This window comes from Schistocerca piceifrons, chromosome 4, assembly GCF_021461385.2.
Source record: "Schistocerca piceifrons isolate TAMUIC-IGC-003096 chromosome 4, iqSchPice1.1, whole genome shotgun sequence".
Lineage (NCBI taxonomy): Eukaryota > Metazoa > Arthropoda > Insecta > Orthoptera > Acrididae > Schistocerca > Schistocerca piceifrons.
Window position 1 is genome coordinate 69,630,006 of NC_060141.1, and position 25,855 is coordinate 69,655,860.

At 45.2% G+C, this 25,855-nt stretch overlaps 1 protein-coding gene across 1 annotated transcript in view; it reads right to left on the reverse strand.

Moving 5' to 3' along the window:
• LOC124795601 (atrial natriuretic peptide receptor 1-like) overlaps positions 1-25,855 on the reverse strand; it is a 369,591-nt gene that overhangs the window by 322,904 nt on the left and 20,832 nt on the right. Inside the window, exon 4 of the mRNA XM_047259672.1 lies at positions 4,241-4,332. Coding sequence (XP_047115628.1) covers positions 4,241-4,332 — 92 coding nt within the window. The remainder of the gene's footprint in view (positions 1-4,240; positions 4,333-25,855) is intronic.

Sequence of the window (25,855 nt, forward strand, 5' to 3'; positions counted from 1 at the left end):
AGCATGCCGCGACAGCGTGGACGTGAACCGTACGTGCAGTTGACGGACTTCGAGCGAGGGCGTATAGTGGGCATGCGGGAGGCCGGGTGGACGTACCGCCGAATTGCTCAACACGTGGGCCGTGAGGTCTCCACAGTACATCGATGTTGTCGCCAGTGGTCGGCGGAAGGTGCACGTGCCCGTCGACCTGTGACCGGACCGCAGCGACGCACGGATGCACGCCAAGACCGTAGGATCCTACGCAGTGCCGTAGGGGACCGCACCGCCACTTCCCAGCAAATTAGGGACACTGTTGCTCCTGGGGTATCGGCGAGGACCATTCACAACCGTCTCCATGAAGCTGGGCTACGGTCCCGCACACCGTTAGGCCGTCTTCCGCTCACGCCCCAACATCGTGCAGCCCGCCTCCAGTGGTGTCGCGACAGGCGTGAATGGAGGGACGAATGGAGACGTGTCGTCTTCAGCGATGAGAATCGCTTCTGCCTTGGTGCCAATGATGGTCGTATGCGTGTTTGGCGCCGTGCAGGTGAGCGCCACAATCAGGACTGCATACGACCGAGGCACACAGGGCCAACACCCGACATCATGGTGTGGGGAGCGATCTCCTACACTGGCCGTACACCACTGGTGATCGTCGAGGGGACACTGAATAGTGCACGGTACATCCAAACCGTCATCGAACCCATCGTTCTACCATTCCTAGACCGGCAAGGGAACTTGCTGTTCCAACAGGACAATGCACGTCCACATGTATCCCGTGCCACCCAACGTGCTCTAGAAGGTGTAAGTCAACTACCCTGGCCAGCAAGATCTCCGGATCTGTCCCCCATTGAGCATGTTTGGGACTGGATGAAGCGTCGTCTCACGCGGTCTGCACGTCCAGCACGAACGCTGGTCCAACTGAGGCGCCAGGTGGAAATGGCATGGCAAGCCGTTCCACAGGACTACATCCAGCATCTCTACGATCGTCTCCATGGGAGAATAGCAGCCTGCATTGCTGCGAAAGGTGGATATACACTGTACTAGTGCCGACATTGTGCATGCTCTGTTGCCTGTGTCTATGTGCCTGTGGTTCTGTCAGTGTGATCATGTGATGTATCTGACCCCAGGAATGTGTCAATAAAGTTTCCCCTTCCTGGGACAATGAATTCGCGGTGTTCTTATTTCAATTTCCAGGAGTGTATATATATTGTGGTGGCGTAGTTAAAATGCCTATCTCCCTGAAGGGACGCCTAGCGATCCACGACATCCGACTGTTACTCGGTAACACAAATGTGATTCTGTTGTTACGTTCATAACTTCGCAATTTCTTGATTGTAACAGTAGTACTGGAGTCTTCCACAAGTTCCTTGCTTTCGCATACAGACGAATACACATTTTTTCCCTTCAATCGCAAATCTGTACATCTAGCAATCGAATATTACAATACTTTATGGGCTTATATTTGCTATTTTGATCTCAGAAATTATGTACGGAAGGCAATGAGAGCTGCTCAGTTGTTGGCTGTTCTGTATTGGATTTAAGCCACAGACTAACTTGAGACACTGCTGTTTAAGTTTCCTCACTGGGAGCCAGCTGCCCGTCACTCTTGCACTTTTCGGACACGCATTCACAGTTCGAATTCATTTGCTGCGATTCGGCTTGCACAACATGATATTTCGAAAGATACTCGCCCGTCAGTTTTCTGGTTGTGTCTCTCCCCTTCAGAGCAAGGTGTGATTGTCTACAGCGACGGGTCGCCCATTCATATTGAAGCCGGATATCGTGCTAGGGGATGAAGCGACTTGCACATTTATTTTGTTTAAGTGGAATTGGCGCTGTGAACAATTTATGGGTTGTCCAACTCCAAAAACACCACTTCTGAACTATTTCTTGCACCTTTCTCACGACAGCCAACGACCAGCATGTGATGAATAACTATATGTTGGAGGTGCTTTGTGAATACTTTAGTTTGTTGTAGTTGTTATGGTCTCCAGTCCAAAGCCTGGTTTGAAGCAGCTCTCCACGCTGCTCTATACCGTGCAAGCCCCTTCATCTCTTCATAGTAAATGCAAAGTGCATCCATTTGAACCTGCATTCTGTATTCGAGTCGTTGTCTCGCTAGACAGGTTCACCCCCCACCCTCCCCACCCCCACCGCAAACTTCCCTCCATTCCCAAACTGATAACTGTTGCATGTCTGGATGTCTCAGAAAGAGTCCTATCAAATTATTCCTTCTTTCAGTCAATTTGATCCATCAATTGCGTTTTTCCCTATTTCTCAACGCAGCAGGGTGGCTTCAATTCCCGTATGTTCTCGGTATGCTTTGAGAATCTTACTTTGTCAAAAATTGGAGAATCTGTCTTTGACAAAAGTAGGATGCAACGTCAGCTTATATTCGAGACCGGTGATAAAATACCTCAGATCCACTGTGAGCATTTTCTCCTCGCGGATGTATTTTTGGATGAGCTCTATACTTCGTCGACGTTTTTTTACTAACTTATACTCCTACTTCAACACACTGACTCAAGACAATGTCAACAAGAAAAAGATACGTAAAACTGAGTACTAGCTTTCTCGAATTACAAATAACAACAGTCGTATGGAATAACTGAATGGTAAACACCAGGAGTAACGATGAGCTAATATATTTGCGCCATTTCCACTCATGACAAGTTGGAAACCTATATCTTTCGGTAACACTGAGAATAGGGTGGACGATTATGCTCATAGGATTCCTGCCTTTCAGAGTGGTACAGATTTTTCCGTAGTATCTTGAGGAATATATGTTTGCTTCTAAAATAGGTTGAATATACAGCTCCTTAACTATTTGACTGTGCACCTTTCAAGTAACATAGCTAGAACAACTTATCGCATTTAAATAATTATGTCAGAAAATCTGTGCGAAATTACATTTTTCACTGAAAAGTGAGATCTTAACATAAGCTACTACACTGAAGAGCCAAAGAATCTGGCACACCAACCAAATATCGTGTTGGGCCCCTGGGAGCACGCAGAAGTGCCGGAACACGACGTGGTATGGTCTCGGCTAATGTCTTAAGTAGTGGTGGAGGGAACTGACGCCGCGACTCGTGCATGGCTGTCCGTAAATCCGTAGGAGTACGAGGGGCTGAGATCTCTTCTGAACAGCACGCTGCAAGGCATCCCAGATATGCTCAACAATGTTCAATGTCTGGGAAGTTTGGTGGCCAGCGAAAAAGTTTAAGCTCAGAAGAGTGTTCCTGTAGCCATTCTGTAGCAATTCTGTAAGTGTGGGATGTCGCATTGTACTGCTATAATTGCCCAAGTCAGTCTGAATGCTCAATGGACCTGAATGGGTGCAGGTTTCACACATGATGCTTACGTATGTGTCACTTCTCAGCGTCGTATCTAGCAGTACCAGGGGTCCAATATCACTCCAACTGCATACGCCCCACACCATTTCAGAACCTCCACCAGCTTGAACAGTCCCCTGCTGACACTCACGGTCCATGGATTCACGAGGCTGTCTCCATACCTCTACACGTCCATCCACTCGATACAATTTGAAGTGGGACTAGTCCGACCAGGCAACATGTGTCCAGTCATCAACAGTCCTATGTAGGTATTGACGGGCCCAGGCGAGGCATAGATCTTCTTGTCGTGCAGTCATCAACGGTACACGAGTGTGACTTCGGCTCCGAAAACCCACATGGCTGATTTTGGTTGAATGGTTCGCACGCTGACACTTCTTAGTGGTCTAGCATTGAAATCTGCATCAATTTGTGGGAGGGTAGCACTTCTGTCTCGCTGAACGATTCTCCTCAGTCGTCGTTTGTCCCGTTCTTGCAGGATGTTTTTTCGGCTGCAGCGATGTTGGAGATTTGATATTTTACTGGATTCCTGATGTTAACGGTACATTCGTGAAATGGTCATACGGGTAAGTACCTACATCATAGCTACCTCGGAGATGCTGTGACTCATCGCTCGTGTGCCGACTATAACACCACGTTCAGTCTCACTTAAATCTTGATAACTTGCCATTGCAGTAGCAGTAACCGGCCTAACAACTGCGCCAGAGACTGGTTGTCTTATATAGGAGTTGCCGACCGCAGCGCCATAGTCTGCCTGTTTGCATATATCTGTATTTGAATACGAATGCCTATACCAGTTTCTTTGGCGCTTCAGTGTACATGTTGGACCATCTTCAACAAACACAGGGTGCATCGAATAATGGCCTGCACAAAAAATCGGTGTCACTGTTTGTAAAATTTCCTCTTACCTCGAACTGCTGTGTGACTGGATTCAAATCTTTCAGCACATATTCTGTGATGCGGTCTCCATTCTCATCAATGGACACGTTGCCTGCGATTCCTGCAACACGAAACGAGTATCATCACCTAACGAACCATTCATTGCTCTTAATTACATCTTTGATGGCGAAAATTTTCTATTATTATTACCATATTTATAATACACACTACCTGACAAATAAACTGGAGCACCCAGGAGTGGAGGAGGACAGTAAACTCAGCTTCGTATGTTCACAGGGTAAATGGTGCAATTTAAGCGACAGAAAATTGGAGTCAAATATTCAGAGAACTTACCAGTATGAGCCCACGTGACGGTATTACATAGCACCGCTTCCGGCCTGCATGCATGCAATGATTCTTTGGGAAGAGCGAAATAAAGCTGTTGTATCCTCAAGCATGGCTAGCTGTCCACAATTCTTTCAACTGGTCTTTTGTAACATGGATACTGTTACTGGGACGAAGTTCGCGTTCGACCTGCTCGCACATATGTTCTATCGTGGACGTACTTGGGACATCTTGCTGGCTACGAGAGTACTTCAACATCAGGCAGACTGTTCATAGAGACACGTGTCATGTGTGAAGGAGCATTGTCCTGATGAAAAGCGTCACCACAGAACTGTTGCACGAGAGGTAAAAGATGAGGACACAGGACACCCGCGACGGACCGTTGTGCCATCAGGGATTCATCAATCAGTCTCACCTGTGATCTGAAGTCACACCCGATGGCTGCCCGCACCGTGGCGCTAGGTGTAACACAATTGTGCCTCTCCATAACATTGGAAGTATGGCGTCTCTCCCAGTATTACCGCTATACTCGTCAACAGTGGTCATCCAAGGCGACTTGTCACTGAACAAAATTACGCCATTCATCAGCAGTCTGGTTTGTGGTCATGGCAACACGCCGGACGCAACCGTTTGTGTTGTAGTGTCAATGGCAGCTTAAGCATGGGACCTTAATTCCCTAGTGCGCCTCCTGCTAGCAGACCAATGGTGCCGTACGACACACAATTTTTTAGGGAGTCAATGACTTGTCATCAGACGGCAGGCACTGATATGAAGGGGCTACGATGTCCTTGGTGCACCGTACGAATGTGATGATACTGCCTGTGTAATGCATTACGGCAGCCAATAAAAATAAGAACACGTCATTCAGAAAACTGGGAAGCATTTAAATACTGCACATAATCGCAAAAATTATGTCTTCACTTCGTAACTGAAATGTTGCAACCCCTGTGCTGAGCGGTCATACGAGGTGTGGCTAGAAAAAAACCGGACTGATGCTGGAAAAAACATTTATTTACAATTGTTTACAATTTCATGTTATCTCCTTCAATGTACTCTCCTCCTCGGTCTCTACACCGCCCCATACGAATTTTCCACTGTTCATAGCAATGCTGCAGATCATTTTCGGTAAGTCCATACATTACTTCCGTCGCTTTTTCTTTTACTGCTTCAACAGTCTCAAATCTAGTTCCTTTCAAAGCTGACTTGACTTAAGGGGAAAGAAAAAAGTCACAGGGGGCCAAATCAGGTGAGTAGGGTGGATGATCTAAGATGGGAATGTTGTGTTTTGCCAAAAACGTCTTCACTGACAACGCACTGTGAGCTGGGGCATTGTCTTGGTGAAGGATCCATGACTTTTTTCTCCACAAATCGTTCCGTTTTCTCCGTACTCGCTCACGTAGGGTAGCCAGGACGCTAATGTAGTAATGCTGATTCACTGTTTGTCCCTCTGGTACCCAATCAATGTGCACAATCCCTTTGATGTCAAAAAAAACAATCATCATTGTCTTGAATTTCGATTTCGACATTCGTGCTTTTTTTTGTCGTGGAGAACCAGGAGTTTTCCAATGCATCGATTGGCGTTTAGTTTCGGGATCGCAAGTAAAAAACCACGATTCATCGCAAGTAATAACATTTTGTAAGAAGGTGGGATCACTTTCAATGTTTTCCAGGATGTCAGAACAAATCATTCTTCGGCGTTCCTTTTGTTCAATTGTGAGACACTTTGGAACCATTTTTGAACACACTTTGTTCATGTTGAAACTTTCATGAAGAATCTGCCTAACACTTTCCTTGTCAACTCCTGTTAACTCAGACACTGCTCTGATTGTTAAACGGCGATCTTGTCGAACAAGTTTACCGATTTTTTCAATGTTTGCATCAGTTTTTGCTGACAATGGTCTGTCAGTGCGAGTGTCATCACTGGTGTCTTCGCAGCCATCTTTAAATCGTTTAAACCACTCAAACACTTGTGTTCGCGATAAACAATCATCGCCGTGCACTTGTTGTAACATTACAAACGTTTCACTTGCAGATTTTCCTAGTTTGAAACAAAATTTGATGTTAACACGCTGTTTTTTCTGTACACTCAACATTTTCCGACGCACAGACAAAACGTCAACTACTTAAAACAGACGCCACGGGCAGACTGAGTGCAGGAGGCAGATGAAACTCGAGCATAGGCGGAGCGAGAGTCACGTGACAGGCCACGCGACTTTCAGCCTTATTGCATTCGTTTTATTGTTTCACCAGTACTAGTTCGGTTTTTTTCTAGCCACACCTCGTACAATACACACGGAAGAAAACTACGTCATTTTGTTTTTGGCGAACAAAATACACGAATGTAACATGTTGTAATACGTCGCATTACTTTCCGTAAATACACTGACCTGCCCGGATAGCTGCACGCATGGGCACGCTGCTCGTGGGATTCAGAGAATTGTGCTGGCCCCAATCGATCCGACTGAATCCGCTCCGTGTATTCATTACGAAGACTGAAATTCCGATCAGTGACGATGTCGTTCTTATGCGGTATCTCACGTTCGACTAGATGAATATCGGCTGGTATCAACATCCCACTTCAGTTACACACATCAAAAAAGTTATGTATCTCCGTGGTTTCAAGAACTGAAGACAGACGTTGACCACGGATATTGTATCACAGACACAGTCCCTTTGACTGTTCAGATATGTCACTAAATCCGCCCAAAGATGTAAACAACCATGCATGAGTAACGCCTATTAGACGGAGGAGGTCCGACAGTCGATCACTTCCAGTTATTCCACCAGCAAGGAGTTATACGGTCGTGTTTTCTGTAGTTCAACCATGCCTAGACGGTCAATACAGCGGTTCGTTCGCGTCCGCATTGTTACTTTGAGCCAGGAAGGTCTCTTAACAAGGGAACTGTCTCGGAATGAACCAAAGAGATGTTGTTCGGATATGGAGGAGACACAGAGAGACAGGAACTGTCGATAACGTGCCTCGCTCAGGCCTCCCAAGGGCTACTGCTGCAGAGGATGACCGCTACCTACGGATTATGGCTCGGAGGAACGCTCACAGCAACACCACCATGTTCAATAATGATTTTCGTGCAGACATAGGACGTCGTGTTACGACTCAAACTGTGCGCAATAGGCTGTATGATGTGCAACCTCACTCCGGACGTCCACGGCGAGGTCCATCTTTGCAACCACGACACCACGCAGTTCGGTACAGATGGGCCCAACAACATGCCGAATGGACCGCTCAGGACTGGAATCAAGTTCTCTTCACCAATAAGTGTCGCATATTCCTTCAACCAGACAATCGTTGGAGACGTGTCTGGAGGCAACCCGGCGATGCTGAACGCCTCACACACACTGTCCATCGAGTGCAACTAGGTGGAGGTTCCCTGCTGTTTTGGCGTGGCATTATATGGGGCCGACGTACGCTGCTGATGGTCATGGAAGGCGCCGAAACGGCTGTACGGTACGTGAATTCCATCCTCCGACCGACAGTGCTATCATATCGGCAGCATATTGGCGAGGCATTCATCTTCATGGACAACAATTCTCGCCCACGTAGTGCACATCTTGTGAATGACTACCTTCAGGATAAGGACATCGCTCGACTAGAGTGGGCAGAATGTTCTGCAGACATGAACCCTATCGGACATGCCTGGGTTAGATTGAAAAGGGCTGTTTATGGTCGACGTGACCCACCAACCACTCTGAGCCATCTACGCCGAAACGGCGTTGAGGATTGGGACAATGTGGACCAACAGTGCCTTGATGAAGCTCTGGATAGTATGCCACGAAGAGTACAGGCATGCATCAATGCTAGAGGACGTGCTACTGGGTATTAGAGGTACCGGTGTGTACAGCAATCTGGACCACCACCTCTGAAGGTCTCATTGTATGGTGGTACTACACGCAATGTGTGGTTTTCATGCATCAATGCCAGAGGACGTGCTACTGGGTATCAGAGGTACCGGTGTGTACAGCAGTCTGGACCACTACCTCTGAAGGTTTCGTTGTATGGTGGTACTACACACAATGTGTGTTTTTCATGAGCAATAAAAAGGGAGAAAATGATATTTATGCTGATCTCTATTCCAGTTTTCTGTACAGGTTCCGGAACTCTCGGAACGGAGGTGATGGAAAAGTTATTTTGATGTGTGTGTGTGTGATTCTCAATCATTTTTAGAACTCTCGAAATCGATCTCACTCTCTCAAACGGGATAATGTTAGACGCAGACAGATGGGATACACCAATTGTGTCCCGCCCCCGGGAGGAGTGGACGGGTAGGGGGGTGGAGGGGCAGGGAGGGTGGGAGGGAGGAAGGGAAGTGACAGGAAGGACATCCGGCCACCGACAGTCACTAACATTGCTAAATCCAGATTAACACGCCAACCACGTGGAGACGCAGCAGAAATAAAATGATTCAAATGGCTCTGAGCACTATGGGACTTAACATCTATGGTGATCAGTCCCCTAGAACTTAGAACTACTTAAACCCAACTAACCTAAGGAGATCACACAACACCCAGCCATCACGAGGCAGAGAAAATCCCTGACCACGCCGGGAATCGAACCCGGGAACCCGGGCGTGGGAAGCGAGAACGCTACCGCACGACCACGAGATGCGGGCGACGCAGCAGAAGTCCAGGAAAAATAAGAAGAAATAAAAGATTTTCCGTACATGAACTAATGAGCGATAACATGTCTAGTGCCTGCCGCAAGACGTAACGCTGCCTGGTGCCGTTGTGGGCACATCAGTTGGTAACGAAAGTATATAAACACAGCAGAGACGATTGTGCAAGCACTCTAGTGACGGTACCAGCTGCAAAGCAGCTTTGACAAATTGTTATGGCCCAGTGAACCTAGTAATGAACATTTCTGCAGTGGCAAGCCTGGTAGGCACATGCTACTGTTCTGAGTAATCTAATACAACGAGATGAATTGGAGTGGAGCTAGCACCTAAGAACAGCACACCAGAATACGGTCATCGACTACCGCCAGTCGTCACCCCTGTCTGCTCAGCAACCCTCAGCAGCAGTAAGATGATTCCGTGTCAGTGCCCTGGGATTCGTGCTTATCGTTAGTGACGACTTTCGTCATCTCAGTGTAAGATTTATTTTACACCGTTCTGTATTTAAGCGTAGCTGGTTATTCATCGTGTGGATCCCATGCAGAGGAATAGTAAACCGAGCACGAGCTTTCCTCGTAATCTTTTCTGCTTCCCCTCTGTGACAGTAAGTACTCATTCGTGCGATATTGCTAGCTATTGGTGTTCAGTTGGTGCAATGTGCGTAGGAAAAGTTCGATTAATCTTCTCAGATAATAGAGGAAACAAGAGTTACAAGGAAAATACCTTTACTGGCCTTCAAAGTGATCACAATAAGCAACAACAGTCTTCTGATATCGGTTGCAAGGCTTTTGTGAACTATCAGCAAACACTTCTTGCGGCCTGTCTCGAAACACCATGGTCATGCGTTGTTGGATGCACGCATCATTGCAGGCGATGGGACCGGTTGCTGCCACTATGATTCGGAGCCCAATCAACAGTCAGTGGCATGGTTTTATCGCCCTTCCCGCCTCCCTCGGGTAGAAATTCATGATGCATCTACATCTACATCTACATCCATACTCCGCAAGCCACCTGACGGTGCGTGGCGGAGGGTACCCTGAGTACCTCTATAGGCTCTCACTTCCAATCCAGTCTCGTATTGTTGGTGGAAGGAAAGATTGTCGGTATGCCTCTGTGTGGGCTCTAATCTCTCTGATTTTATCCTCATGGTCTCTTCGCGAGATATACGTAGGGGGGAGCAATATACTGCTTGGCCCTCGGTGAAGGTATGTTCTCGACACTTCAACAAAAGTCCGTACCGAGCTACTGAGCGTCTCTCTTGGAGAGTTTTCCACTGGAGTTTATCTACCATCTCCGTAACGCTTTCGCGATTACTAAATGATCCCGTAACGAAGCGCGCTGCTCTCCGTTGGAACTTCTCTATCTCCTCTATCAACCCTATCTGGTGCGGATCCCACACCGGCGAGCAGTATTCAAGAAGTGGGCAAGCCTTTGCTGCCGACAAATGCTATCAACGTCTTAACCTTGGATTTTGTCAGCCGACTTTTTTTGGGAGGTGCAGAAGACGATGAATGCCACGCCTTTGACTGTCGCTTGTGCTCCGGATCGTAATGGTAACAAACAGGTCTCATCTCGTGTAACGATGCGGATATCAGCACGCGTGACCACGATGCTTCGAGGGATCACCTAGCGAGGTGACGCACTGGCCACCACACTGGACACGCATTCCGGAGGACGATGGTTCAAATCCACGTCTAGCCACCTTGATTTAGGCAATCCGTGATTTTCCTAGATCACTTCAGGCAAATGCTGCAATGGTTCCTCTGAAGGGGCACCGCCGATTTCCTTCCCCATCCTTCCCTAATCCGAACTCCGTCTCTAATGACCTCGTTGTGGACGAACGTTAAAACTGATCTCCACCTCCTCCTCGAGAGATTCCATAAGAGGAGTTTGCTGCCAATTTCCAACAGGTTTACAAATGGTATGGGAAGTATATTGTAGCGAATGGCAATTGCTTTGAAGGCTAGTAAAAGTATTTTCTTTGTAACTCTTATTTCCTTTATTTTCTGAGATCGTTAACTGCACTTTTCAGTCGAACCTTGTACATAACATTACAATTACTACCAACGTAGAAATATTTAAAATAGGCCAATCCTGTAGCCAGTTCGCTATTTTATGAATTAACGAAACGAGTTTAGGTGTGATTCTATCAAAATTTTTATGTTTATTATGAAAAAATCGTTCTCCGGATCTAAATCCTGCTGTTTGTTGACGCAAATAGGTTACAGGAAAGCTGACACGTATAGATATACCTCATTAAATTCTTGTGAGTTATTAACGCTGCATCATACGTTGTCGTTGCAGATAATCGGACTGCGTGACACAGAATCGTATGAAATATTACATGTAGTGCGCGTGTCAGAATTTACGTACAATTAATTTAATTAATATTTATGTTCGAACTAATGACCGGCGTAATTCTCGCCCTCTTATAAAATGCTAGCCGATGGGATTTAGCGCATAATATTTGAATGCGTCCTCCATTCTATCCCCACTGCTTGCCTCCTGCCCTTTCACTTCCGCAACCAGCGCTACAGCTCTACGTTCCAGTCTTAGGCCTGTAAGATCAACATTTACTTTTCTAAAACACTATCCTTATTCCACAAATCAAACCATAATTTTTACGCCATTCTACGTCGTTTCCGGCATTTCTGCATCCAGTCAATTCACTGAATATAGAGAACTCAGGTGTGTATTACTGCTTCCACTGTTACAAGCTTTAAGTGGGAAGCATAGAACTTGAGCTATAGAGCACAACTCAATTTAGACTGTTCATTAAAAGTACACAGCATGGACCGAGCGAGGTGACACAGTGGTTACAACACTGGACTCGCATTCGGGAGGACGACGGTTCAAACACGCGTCAGGCCATCCTGATTTAGGTTTCCCGTGATTTCCCTAAATCGCTTCAGGCAAACGCCGGAATGGTTTCTTTGAAAGATCACTGCCGATATCCTCCCCCTACTTCCCTAATGCGATGGGGCCGATGACCTCTCTGATTGGTCCCCCCCCCTCGCCCAGATCAACCAACCAACCTACACTGCCCGACAAAAAGGTGAAATATCTTGAGTACATGGACGGATGTCGAGGTAACTTAGTACATTTCCACACCATCGGCGAGCGTGTAAATGATTAGAGTACGGCGATTTCTGTTCACGTTTAGAGTTGTTACCAGGCCTCGTAGAGTATGCAAGTGACCTGAAGAGCCGCAGATGTTGAGTAATCAGTCTGAAGGACACGGAGATGCCACCTGCACATGTATGACAATGATATCAGTACTTCATAGAGTTTCAGATGGGCTTTATTTTGGGTCTCCATTTGGCAGGGATGATCGAATCATGCAATAATCAGATTTTTAGGGCATTCGGATTTGACAGTGGTCCGATTCTGAACTACGTAGGTCCATGAGAGCAGTCATACTCGTCGACATGTTTCGGTCGATCATGTCTAACAAACACGAGCGACGATCGCTGTATTTAGCACCACACATATCGTAACGCCTTCACACCTGCGGCTGCCATCCAAATAATGAATTTCGTGCAACATTCTGCGTCATCCCATACCACCGGTCGGAGATTAGCGGCAGCCGAACTAGGAGATGACTGTCCCTAGGGTAGGCTACCGCAGCAAAGCCGGCTGTGTTTTAAGTTGTGCCCTACAAGAAAGCAAGGCCTTCTGATGAATGGCGTCATATCGTGTTCAGCAATGAATCGCGCTTCTGCGCTACTCCTGATGATTTTGGAGTGGCACAGCGGTGTCAGTCTTGACGACATGCTGCGGGGAGCGGGGGCCACTGGGAATACGGGCCCCACAACGAATCTGTGACGTCACACTAGCCTTACCCGACATATATCGCAAACGCTCGGCCACGACTAGATCCAGCCGGGAAATATGTGTGTAAATGAAAACACACCCAAACAAAGTCCTTAACTTTGTCATATACCGGGTGATCAAAAAGTCAGTATAAATTTGAAAACATAATAAAGCACGGAATAATGTAGATAGAGAGGTAAAAATTGACACACATGCTTGGAATGACATGTGGTTTTATTAGAACCACCCCATATAGCTACACGCGTGTAAGATCTCTTGCTCGCGTCGTTTGGTGATGATCGTGTGCTCAGCCGCCACTTCCGTCATGCTTGGCCTCCCAGGTCCCCAGACCTCAGTCCGTGCGATTATTGGCTTTGGGTTTACCTGAAGTCGCAAGTGTATCGTGATCGACCGACATCTCTATGGATGCTGAAAGATAACATCCGACGCCAATGCCTCACCATAACTCCGGACATGCTTTATAGTGCTGTTCACATCATTATTCCTCGACTACAGCTACTGTTCAGGAATGATGGTGGACATATTGAGCATTTACTGTAAATAACATCATCTTCGCTTTGTCTTACTTCGTTATGCTAATTGTTGCTATTCTGATCAGACGAAGCGCCATCTGTCCGACATTTTCTAAAGCTTTGTATTTTTTTAGTTCTAATAAAATCCCATGTCATTCCAAGCATGTGTGTCAATTTGTACCTCTCTATCTACATCATTCCGTAATTTATTCAGTTTTCAAATTTATACTGACTTTTTGATCACCCAGTATTACCGAGAGCGTTCGTCTATTTGTATGTACAACTACGAAGAATTAAAGTGGTCTCAAATAAACTTGCTCCCCGCTGGAGAAGATCGGTACAAGTCGTAAGATCTATGGTGTCACGAACTGTGACGTAGGCAATGGGACTCGTGTATCTCGTTGGCGCCAGTGGGGAGCTATCGGATATGACTTCAGATCACGGCTGGTAGTAGTGTAAAGGTCACGGTCGTCCTACGTCCTCATGTGCTACGTCTCATACGACAGTATCTTGGTAGTATTGGGACAGGGCCGGCACCATTCCAAAATACCGAATGTATCCGGCACGTGTTGCCTCTCTAGTCGTTATTACCGTAGCAGGTTGTGACATAGAGGGAGTCCATTCCAAAGCATCGTTAGTAGACAACAACAAGGTCGCACGCAGTGTATCCGGCAAGTGTTGACTCTCTAGTCGTTATTACCGGCGCGGGGTTGTGACATAGAGAGAGAAACCCTTTCTGGAACTCGAACCCTGCTCCTCCTGGGTGGAAAGGCCAAGTGCTCCCACCTAACACAATTAAACCACCAGACACACATGGAATTGATGGGAAATTAAAAATGCCGGAGCCCTTTCTGGGACTCGAACCCTGGTGCTCCTGGACGGAATGCTCAAGTGCACCCCCAACACATGAAACCTGTCTAGATGCGGGAGAGGAAGGTTAGGTTGGTGTACTTTATTTATTTTGGTCGAGAAACTGACGCAAAGATCGATCCTAATTGCGTAATTAATCACAAAGATAGGTCCTAATTACACAACTATATGCAAAGCACTACAGAAGGACGGCATAAAATCGCAATACGCCGTGAAAACTGACGATACCATACAACTGGTGTTATCCTGCCAAGAAAAAATTCGCAGAACCACTCGAAACCAGCGACAGAAACATCGAAACTCTACCCTACACCCACAAGCTGCCAGAGTCGATATTAGCTAACTTTGAGACGGGTGTATTTCATGCTTTTCATGTATGCATGTTTCTACTGCATTACAGAGAAGTTATTATCAGAGTTTTTTTTTTCTTTGTATACGTCTACGGCATTGCATGTTTCGAATTCTTTAAGTTCAATGGGCTCCATGTACAATTAATCTTAAATAGAGTGATGGTAGAACTGCTGTCTGGACGCTTCCATATGAGGTCTACTTTTTTTTCGTATTTGGTCTTCGTGGTCCTTATGCGCAATTAATGTTAGCTGCAGTAGAGTCGTTTGGTAGTTACCTTGAAATGAGGGTCTCTTAATTTTGTGTTTACAGTTCCTAGGAAAGAACACCGTCCTCCAAGGACTTCTGTTTGAGTTCTGAAAGCAGCTCCATGGCACTTACAGGTAACAAATCTAGAAGCCATTCGCCGAAATTCTTCAACATGACCTGGAACGGATCAATCCCACCAGTGAAGTAAGCAGGACGATAGTAATACTTCACCTGAAAGTTACTGGTTTATTATGCCTACTCATCAGCATTAACTTGCATTTTAATCGCATTTAAGGCTAGCGACCATTCATCACACCAAATGGAAATTTTGTCTAAATCGTCTTGTGTCCTCCTACAGTCACTCAGCTTTGATGACTTATCGTAGACCGCTGCATCGTCGGCAGACTACTGAGCCGCCAAATGATTTAAGTATAAAGAGAACAGCAGCTATCCACTTGCACTGGGCTGCATATTGGATATAGCCACTCTCGTATCTCTGAGCCTGTTACATATGCTCGTGCCTTCGTTAACGGGCTGCGATGGGAGATCGTGTCATATACCTTCCTGAAATCTAGAATATGTAATCCACCTGTTACCTTCCTTTATAGTTCTAGATATATCATGTGAAATAAAGGCATGCCGAGTTTTGAACGAATGATGCTTTCTAAAATCAGACTGATTCATCAACATAAACAGCTTAGCCTCAAGAATGTTTATTATATTCGAACTGAGAATACGTACAAAGATTCGGGAGCAGTCCGAAGTTAGGGATATTGGTCTGTAATTTTGCGGTCTGTTCCTTCATCTTTCTTGTATACTGGAGTGACCCGCGCTTTCTTTCTTTCCTTTATACCATTCGTTTCGATCTTCGTGTTGGACGAGAAAGAAAGAGAGAGAGAGAGAGGCGGGGTGATGGACCAATTCCCTGGAGTACTCCTTCTAAAATCTAACAGGAATGCCATCCGGACCAGACGATTTGTCTGTTTTTCAAATCTTGACGGTGCTTCCTTATGTCAGTTACACATCTTCCATACGGGGGTCCGTCCGAAGGTCAAGAGACTGCATGTTTGTACGGTTTTCATGCTTGAACGATGTCTTAAACATGAAATTTTAAACTTAGGTTTGGCTTTTGCTATCTTCAAATGCCGCACCAGACTGGTCAACAAGGAACTGACTGGAATCCTTAGACTCGCTTACCGATTTTACACACGGCCTGAAAGTTCTCGGCTCCCTGCCAAATCTTTTGCTAAGTTGTGACGGTGGCAGTTACGTGATTCACGCATTAATATTTCGGCAGCCGGTTAATGGCTTACGAGGCCTCGATTCAATCTATTAAACGTGCTTGATTCGATTATTCTATTCCCTACAGCTTACAGCCATGAAATATCGGTTAAATTATACATCATCTTCGTTTTCCATTAATGTCGATGGTACTTCATTCCTAAATATACGGCTTACAAGTAGTATTGTTTAGTGCTCGTCGCAGTTATGAGTACCGGTAACTACAAGCGGGGTTCATTACAAAAGCGATTCATTACAAAAGCGATACTGTCTGACTCGAAATAGCCAGATATCTATGACAGGGTATGCTAATACACAGAAAATTCGGTGCATAACTGATTCTTTGTCTATGTGATGCACAAAACTAATTTCATTTTGTTTTGATGTTATTTATTTATTTATTGATTTTAGTTTCAGAAGCTATCCCCGATAGCCCCGCATCGCCGTCACCACTACCATCACTGCCAAGATGGTACTTACTTCCGGAGGAGGGGTATGGAAAAGATGATAATGATGACGATGATGATGATGTAATATTTCTCTGTGAAATAATAAATATCGAGTAAAAGCACTACATATTTTGGAACACAACCTACGAGCAGCTTAGAGACAGAAGTGATGACACTTTCTGCGGGACCTGACCATCATTTTGCAGAACAATGCTCAAGCACGTAGAGTGCAAACTGTTACTGATTTGTTTGACTGATGGGACTGCTGAGTGCTGTACCACCTACTGCGGTCCCCTGACGTAAGTCCTCGTGAGTGCAACTCGATTTCTGACTGAAGGAAACACTTCACGGCATTTGCTTGACGACTGCTGCAACTCATCGATTAACAGACCGCGCCACTCGAACTGTCGACACATGTGACACTGCTAAGAGCATCACTGGCAAGGGTTATACACTATGCTGGAGACTACTTTGAAGGTCAATAAAACTTTGAAAGACATATTTATTTTGTACGAGCTGTAAATAAATAGTTTCCACTGTTAAATTTCCAATCCTCGTATATAAACTCTCTCCTAGTATCCACCATCTTCTACAAGACGAGTCCCTTACAACAGAGTATACCACAGAGGTGCATGTGTGTTTGATGCTTTAGAAATACGCAGTGTGTTGCCTCTACAGTTGCTAAATTCATCGTAGCATCCACAGTGAGTAAATGATACACTGTCACTGTTGCGGCCAAAGATGCCTATACAGAGATAGAATGTATTGTACTTAAACTGCCAACAGCCTCGATTTTTACGTCAGTCTATCGCACACCCTTGTTCAGTCTATTTCAGTAATGTCCAGCCTCGTACCTATCCATATATCCTCAATTTACACTATAACTTTGATGCCACTGGCTGATCTCCATGACAGCAGCAATATCTCCCTCCCTGTAATACTATTACTTGGAGTGCAATAAGACTCTCTTCACCAACTGTTCGGTGTTGTAATCAAGGAAGAAATTAACCGCATATTTACCTTCTCAGAGGAACCGAAAGTATAGGACCACTCGGATTACGTTTCGCAGACTCATCCATCATTCAATTTGATTTCGTTTGGCTCCCATACAGCTCAGCTGATGACGCCATTCCTACGTGCTCTCCGTCCCACTCAGCAACTTGTGTGATGAAGACGCTCGATCTGCTCACCACACAACGAATTCAACCACTGATGGTGTTAAAGATTAATATGTTTTAGAACAGTTAGTCTAATTCTGAAGACGATGCTAGTTTGACTGATTATGGCATTGGTCTTCCGCTCCTAGTCTGCTTCTGTCTGTAACGGCAGGCTCAATTCAACGTCATGCTTATCTGTTGAACAAAACAAGAGTAAGTTTTACACGTTACAACAAGTAAAAATCAGTGATAGTGGTCAAGGTTCATGGCTGGACTTGAGAGCATCTATCTTTTGTGGTGTCCTTCATTATCATCCTTTAAACTGACTGGCGTGTTGTTTTAGCGTCTCTGCTTAACTCAAATAGTTAAGCCCAGACTCGGCTAGCGTCGCTAATACGTCTCTACAACACTCCTACGGCCCAAATCATCAATAAGCTCTGTCGATCACGCTATTGCGTGCGACCACCCACCTGATTTACGTCTTTCTATGACGGCTCAAAACTCGTCTTTTCACACAACATCCTCATCGCACCGATTACGAATTATCCATGTTTGATGCGTCCCTATCGCCTAATTTCGATTGACTGGCCACCGGATAGTCGTTTAGATCACCGTACTCACACTATCAACACAATTGAGATAACAGGTGCGTCTCGAACACTACTGCGTCGGACAGACCACCTCATAATTATCACCCGAAACACCAACGGGTGGGTCCTGAACACTACCGCATCGGACGTCATACCTTGCACTCGTCTCAAGAAACGCAACACATTCGGTGGGACGCAATATCCACCTACCACATCACAACACGCTCAACACACCCCAAATCCATCCACCACAGAGCCAGATTTTATCCTGAAAGCTCTCCTGTCCAATAGCCTTGCCATAAAATTTTGTATAGGAAGTTATCTACATAAGATAACCCCTTCTATAATTAATCTAATACTTCTAAATATTGTTTGTGTCATAGCTGAAGCAAATTTTCTATACTAAGCGACCCAGTGGTCCCCATACAACAAAATTTAACATCAAACACATAATATACACACAATCCATACCAAAATAAGACAAGCACACGAAAATAGGAAAATAAATACACACAACATAAAACAAATAATCACAAAACACAAATAAAACACTGCCTATACTAATACAAATAAACATCACCAACAAATCACAAAAATCTAATCTAATTATACACTACTTTGTTCCCGGCCGCGTTCTTCCGCTGCCGAGTGTGCCGCCCTAGTCATTCTTGTCTGTTTTGCGCAGTTTGCGTACGGCCAGGGTTCGCCGGACGTATTTTGATTATTTGTGTAGGTTCTGGATTGCGGTCTTCACTCGCTCTCCAGTTCTGCACTGGTTGATCCCTTCCATTTTTATTGGTTGGTTTCCAGTTATTATTACCCTGATTCCACCTACGTTCCTGTGGCGGATAATGTTTGTCCTCTATTATCGCGTCACTGTGGATTGTTTCTTCAAGTTGCATGCTTTGTGGGCTGCACCGCGGAACTTACCCGTAAGATGACAATGGTCTCTACGAGGAGTCTCAGCTTTTCTATCTAAGGCCAGCCCGCAAATATGACAATTAACAGCCTTTTCATACAAGTAACCATTTTCCTTTGATTTGGTCATGGGAATATTGATGCTGTAGAGCTTGTGAACTTGCCATGAAAGTTTTCCAAGCTCAGTGAGAAGCCAAACCACCGGATCGCCCCCTACATAAGACTGATAGCTATTAAGTTTACAATCATATGCGCATACAACTTGGAACGCAGCCGCATAAGGTACGTGTTTTTGTGTGAAGGTTGTGTGTGAGGCTAAGGGGTTCCCTTCACAACGAGTAATAGGAGCCAGCAAGCATCAAAATCGGCGTACACAACAAAAGGACAACGCTGCTGGTGGTGAGCATTTTTATATTTAATGAAGTTATTTTCCTCAGTGGGCATAACAACACGTACCGGGTCCTTGCATGCACAATCTAATAGATGTGTCGCTAATAACTCTTGAGATGAAAAATAATTCAAACACCTTATACAAATATGTTGTTTATGTTCATTTTTACTTAACTGGGAGGAAATGAGTCGGGACATGTCTTTGATCCAGACGTAGTGATAATTATCACGTTCGGAGAAGAGCAGCATGTTGACATGCAACTCTTGATCACATGCAAATTTTGAGAAATGGAGGGGGCCTACTACTGTATGCTTGTTCTGCTCATCTGACTTGCTTTTCTTCTCCAGGCCACAAACGTGGACCGATATTGCGGTATTCTGAGCTTAAAACTTAGGTATGTCCTGGATTCTTAAAGGGAACTCTATTCCATCAAAGTTGTACTGTCTCTTAATATCTTTGACTTTGTAACTGCTGGGACGCTCGGGATGATGTTTGTAATTGTAATTTCTCTCGCAAGCCAGGACTGATCATGCAAAACACGCATTATCATAGTTATTTTGAACATTAATGCACGCCTGCTTTTTCTCAATATCTATAGGAAGTTTAATATAACTGGACCCTCCATTCATTGGATCATAGACATGTATATGGATGTCGAGGTGTGGTATACTGCTGAGCGCTTTAGCGGATCCACGTACTTCCATCTCGGAAAATCGGGCCATAATAGCGCTCAAGGTGAATTCTCGGTACAACTCAGCAATCGATGTGCTCCGAGAAATAACACCATTTTCACCCCATATATAATGCAGAGTAGCCGTCTCCGCGTCACCTTGATGTTTAGGGGGGTGACTCAGTTCACTGCATAATACAGCACTGCATTTAAAGGCGTTAAATTCCGGATCTTCTAAGAGTTTGAGGAGCTCGGTCTCCAAGACGGGGAGGCACGCCTCCAAAAACCTTACAGGATCGCGATACCTCCCGCATGGATTCTCAATTCTGGTGAAAGAGATTCGCCCTTCAAACGCTCTAGCAACTGCTGAGTATTCTAAGGGAGTCATTACGCCGTTATTCTGATCGAATTCGTTATCGATCGGACGGGGGAGAGAACTACCGCTAGCCATAGGGAAATTACTATTATTACTGTTGCTACAACTAGGAGTCCACCCGATAGATGAATGGACTGGTGATGGGTGATCGTAATCATCATCATTTGCGGGGAGAGGTATACGTCTCGGAGCGCATACCTTGCGTGGGCGGCGAGCTGCTGCTTCTAGAGGAGGAGGGGGTGACAGCCGGTTTGAAGGGCCAGGCTGTGGCGACGGCGGACGGGCTGCGCAGCCAAACGGTTGCGACAGCGCTGGGGCGGTTGTGACATAGAGAGAGAGTTAGCGCCATCTCCTCCCCCAGCGCTGTCGCAACCGTTTGGCTGCGCAGCCCGTCCGCCGTCGCCACAGCCTGGCCCTTCAAACCGGCTGTCACCCCCTCCTCCTCTAGAAGCAGCAGCTCGCCGCCCACGCAAGGTATGCGTTCCGAGACGTATACCTCTCCCCGCAAATGATGATGATTACGATCACCCATCACCAGTCCATTCATCTATCGGGTGGACTCCTAGTTGTAGCAACAGTAATAATAGTAATTTCCCTATGGCTAGCGGTAGTTCTCTCCCCCGTCCGATCGATAACGAATTCGATCAGAATAACGGCGTAATGACTCCCTTAGAATACTCAGCAGTTGCTAGAGCGTTTGAAGGGCGAATCTCTTTCACCAGAATTGAGAATCCATGCGGGAGGTATCGCGATCCTGTAAGGTTTTTGGAGGCGTGCCTCCCCGTCTTGGAGACCGAGCTCCTCAAACTCTTAGAAGATCCGGAATTTAACGCCTTTAAATGCAGTGCTGTATTATGCAGTGAACTGAGTCACCCCCCTAAACATCAAGGTGACGCGGAGACGGCTACTCTGCATTATATATGGGGTGAAAATGGTGTTATTTCTCGGAGCACATCGATTGCTGAGTTGTACCGAGAATTCACCTTGAGCGCTATTTTGGCCCGATTTTCCGAGATGGAAGTACGTGGATCCGCTAAAGCGCTCAGCAGTATACCACACCTCGACATCCATATACATGTCTATGATCCAATGAATGGAGGGTCCAGTTATATTAAACTTCCTATAGATATTGAGAAAAAGCAGGCGTGCATTAATGTTCAAAATAACTATGATAATGCGTGTTTTGCATGGTCAGTCCTGGCTTGCGAGAGAAATTACAATTACAAACATCATCCCGAGCGTCCCAGCAGTTACAAAGTCAAAGATATTAAGAGACAGTACAACTTTGATGGAATAGAGTTCCCTTTAAGAATCCAGGACATACCTAAGTTTTAAGCTCAGAATACCGCAATATCGGTCCACGTTTGTGGCCTGGAGAAGAAAAGCAAGTCAGATGAGCAGAACAAGCATACAGTAGTAGGCCCCCTCCATTTCTCAAAATTTGCATGTGATCAAGAGTTGCATGTCAACATGCTGCTCTTCTCCGAACGTGATAATTATCACTACGTCTGGATCAAAGACATGTCCCGACTCATTTCCTCCCAGTTAAGTAAAAATGAACATAAACAACATATTTGTATAAGGTGTTTGAATTATTTTTCATCTCAAGAGTTATTAGCGACACATCTATTAGATTGTGCATGCAAGGACCCGGTACGTGTTGTTATGCCCACTGAGGAAAATAACTTCATTAAATATAAAAATGCTCACCACCAGCAGCGTTGTCCTTTTGTTGTGTACGCCGATTTTGATGCTTGCTGGCTCCTATTACTCGTTGTGAAGGGAACCCCTTAGCCTCACACACAACCTTCACACAAAAACACGTACCTTATGCGGCTGCGTTCCAAGTTGTATGCGCATATGATTGTAAACTTAATAGCTATCAGTCTTATGTAGGGGGCGATCCGGCGGTTTGGCTTCTCACTGAGCTTGGAAAACTTTCATGGCAAGTTCACAAGCTCTACAGCATCAATATTCCCATGACCAAATCAAAGGAAAATGGTTACTTGTATGAAAAGGCTGTTAATTGTCATATTTGCGGGCTGGCCTTAGATAGAAAAGCTGAGACTCCTCGTAGAGACCATTGTCATCTTACGGGTAAGTTCCGCGGTGCAGCCCACAAAGCATGCAACTTGAAGAAACAATCCACAGTGACGCGATAATAGAGGACAAACATTATCCGCCACAGGAACGTAGGTGGAATCAGGGTAATAATAACTGGAAACCAACCAATAAAAATGGAAGGGATCAACCAGTGCAGAACTGGAGAGCGAGTGAAGACCGCAATCCAGAACCTACACAAATAATCAAAATACGTCCGGCGAACCCTGGCCGTACGCAAACTGCGCAAAACAGACAAGAATGACTAGGGCGGCACACTCGGCAGCGGAAGAACGCGGCCGGGAACAAAGTAGTGTATAATTAGATTAGATTTTTGTGATTTGTTGGTGATGTTTATTTGTATTAGTATAGGCAGTGTTTTATTTGTGTTTTGTGATTATTTGTTTTATGTTGTGTGTATTTATTTTCCTATTTTCGTGTGCTTGTCTTATTTTGGTATGGATTGTGTGTATATTATGTGTTTGATGTTAAATTTTGTTGTATGGGGACCACTGGGTCGCTTAGTATAGAAAATTTGCTTCAGCTATGACACAAACAATATTTAGAAGTATTAGATTAATTATAGAAGGGGTTATCTTATGTAGATAACTTCCTATACAAAATTTTATGGCAAGGCTATTGGACAGGAGAGCTTTCAGGATAAAATCTGGCTCTGTGGTGGATGGATTTGGGGTGTGTTGAGCGTGTTGTGATGTGGTAGGTGGATATTGCGTCCCACCGAATGTGTTGCGTTTCTTGAGACGAGTGCAAGGTATGACGTCCGATGCGGTAGTGTTCAGGACCCACCCGTTGGTGTTTCGGGTGATAATTATGAGGTGGTCTGTCCGACGCAGTAGTGTTCGAGACGCACCTGTTATCTCAATTGTGTTGATAGTGTGAGTACGGTGATCTAAACGACTATCCGGTGGCCAGTCAATCGAAATTAGGCGATAGGGACGCATCAAACATGGATAATTCGTAATCGGTGCGATGAGGATGTTGTGTGAAAAGACGAGTTTTGAGCCGTCATAGAAAGACGTAAATCAGGTGGGTGGTCGCACGCAATAGCGTGATCGACAGAGCTTATTGATGATTTGGGCCGTAGGAGTGTTGTAGAGACGTATTAGCGACGCTAGCCGAGTCTGGGCTTAACTATTTGAGTTAAGCAGAGACGCTAAAACAACACGCCAGTCAGTTTAAAGGATGATAATGAAGGACACCACAAAAGATAGATGCTCTCAAGTCCAGCCATGAACCTTGACCACTATCACTGATTTTTACTTGTTGTAACGTGTAAAACTTACTCTTGTTTTGTTCAACAGATAAGCATGACGTTGAATTGAGCCTGCCGTTACAGACAGAAGCAGACTAGGAGCGGAAGACCAATGCCATAATCAGTCAAACTAGCATCGTCTTCAGAATTAGACTAACTGTTCTAAAACATATTAATCTTTAACACCATCAGTGGTTGAATTCGTTGTGTGGTGAGCAGATCGAGCGTCTTCATCACACAAGTTGCTGAGTGGGACGGAGAGCACGTAAGAATGGCGTCATCAGCTGAGCTGTATGGGAGCCAAACGAAATCAAATTGAATGATGGATGAGTCTGCGAAACGTAATCCGAGTGGTCCTGTACTTTCGGTTCCTCTGAGAAGGTAAATATGCGGTTAATTTCTTCCTTGATTACAACACCGAACAGTTGGTGAAGAGAGTCTTATTGCACTCCAAGTAATAGTATTACAGGGAGGGAGATATTGCTGCTGTCATGGAGATCAGCCAGTGGCATCAAAGTTATAGTGTAAATTGAGGATATATGGATAGGTACGAGGCTGGACATTACTGAAATAGACTGAACAAGGGTGTGCGATAGACTGACGTAAAAATCGAGGCTGTTGGCAGTTTAAGTACAATACATTCTATCTCTGTATAGGCATCTTTGGCCGCAACAGTGACAGTGTATCATTTACTCACTGTGGATGCTACGATGAATTTAGCAACTGTAGAGGCAACACACTGCGTATTTCTAAAGCATCAAACACACATGCACCTCTGTGGTATACTCTGTTGTAAGGGACTCGTCTTGTAGAAGATGGTGGATACTAGGAGAGAGTTTATATACGAGGATTGGAAATTTAACAGTGGAAACTATTTATTTACAGCTCGTACAAAATAAATATGTCTTTCAAAGTTTTATTGACCTTCAAAGTAGTCTCCAGCATAGTGTATAACCCTTGCCAGTGATGCTCTTAGCAGTGTCACATGTGTCGACAGTTCGAGTGGCGCGGTCTGTTAATCGATGAGTTGCAGCAGTCGTCAAGCAAATGCCGTGAAGTGTTTCCTTCAGTCAGAAATCGAGTTGCACTCACGAGGACTTACGTCAGGGGACCGCAGTAGGTGGTACAGCACTCAGCAGTCCCATCAGTCAAACAAATCAGTAACAGTTTGCACTCTACGTGCTTGAGCATTGTTCTGCAAAATGATGGTCAGGTCCCGCAGAAAGTGTCATCACTTCTGTCTCTAAGCTGCTCGTAGGTTGTGTTCCAAAATATGTAGTGCTTTTACTCGATATTTATTATTTCACAGAGAAATATTACATCATCATCATCGTCATCATTATCATCTTTTCCATACCCCTCCTCCGGAAGTAAGTACCATCTTGGCAGTGATGGTAGTGGTGACGGCGATGCGGGGCTATCGGGGATAGCTTCTGAAACTAAAATCAATAAATAAATAAATAACATCAAAACAAAATGAAATTAGTTTTGTGCATCACATAGACAAAGAATCAGTTATGCACCGAATTTTCTGTGTATTAGCATACCCTGTCATAGATATCTGGCTATTTCGAGTCAGACAGTATCGCTTTTGTAATGAATCGCTTTTGTAATGAGCCCCGCTTGTAGTTACCGGTACTCATAACTGCGACG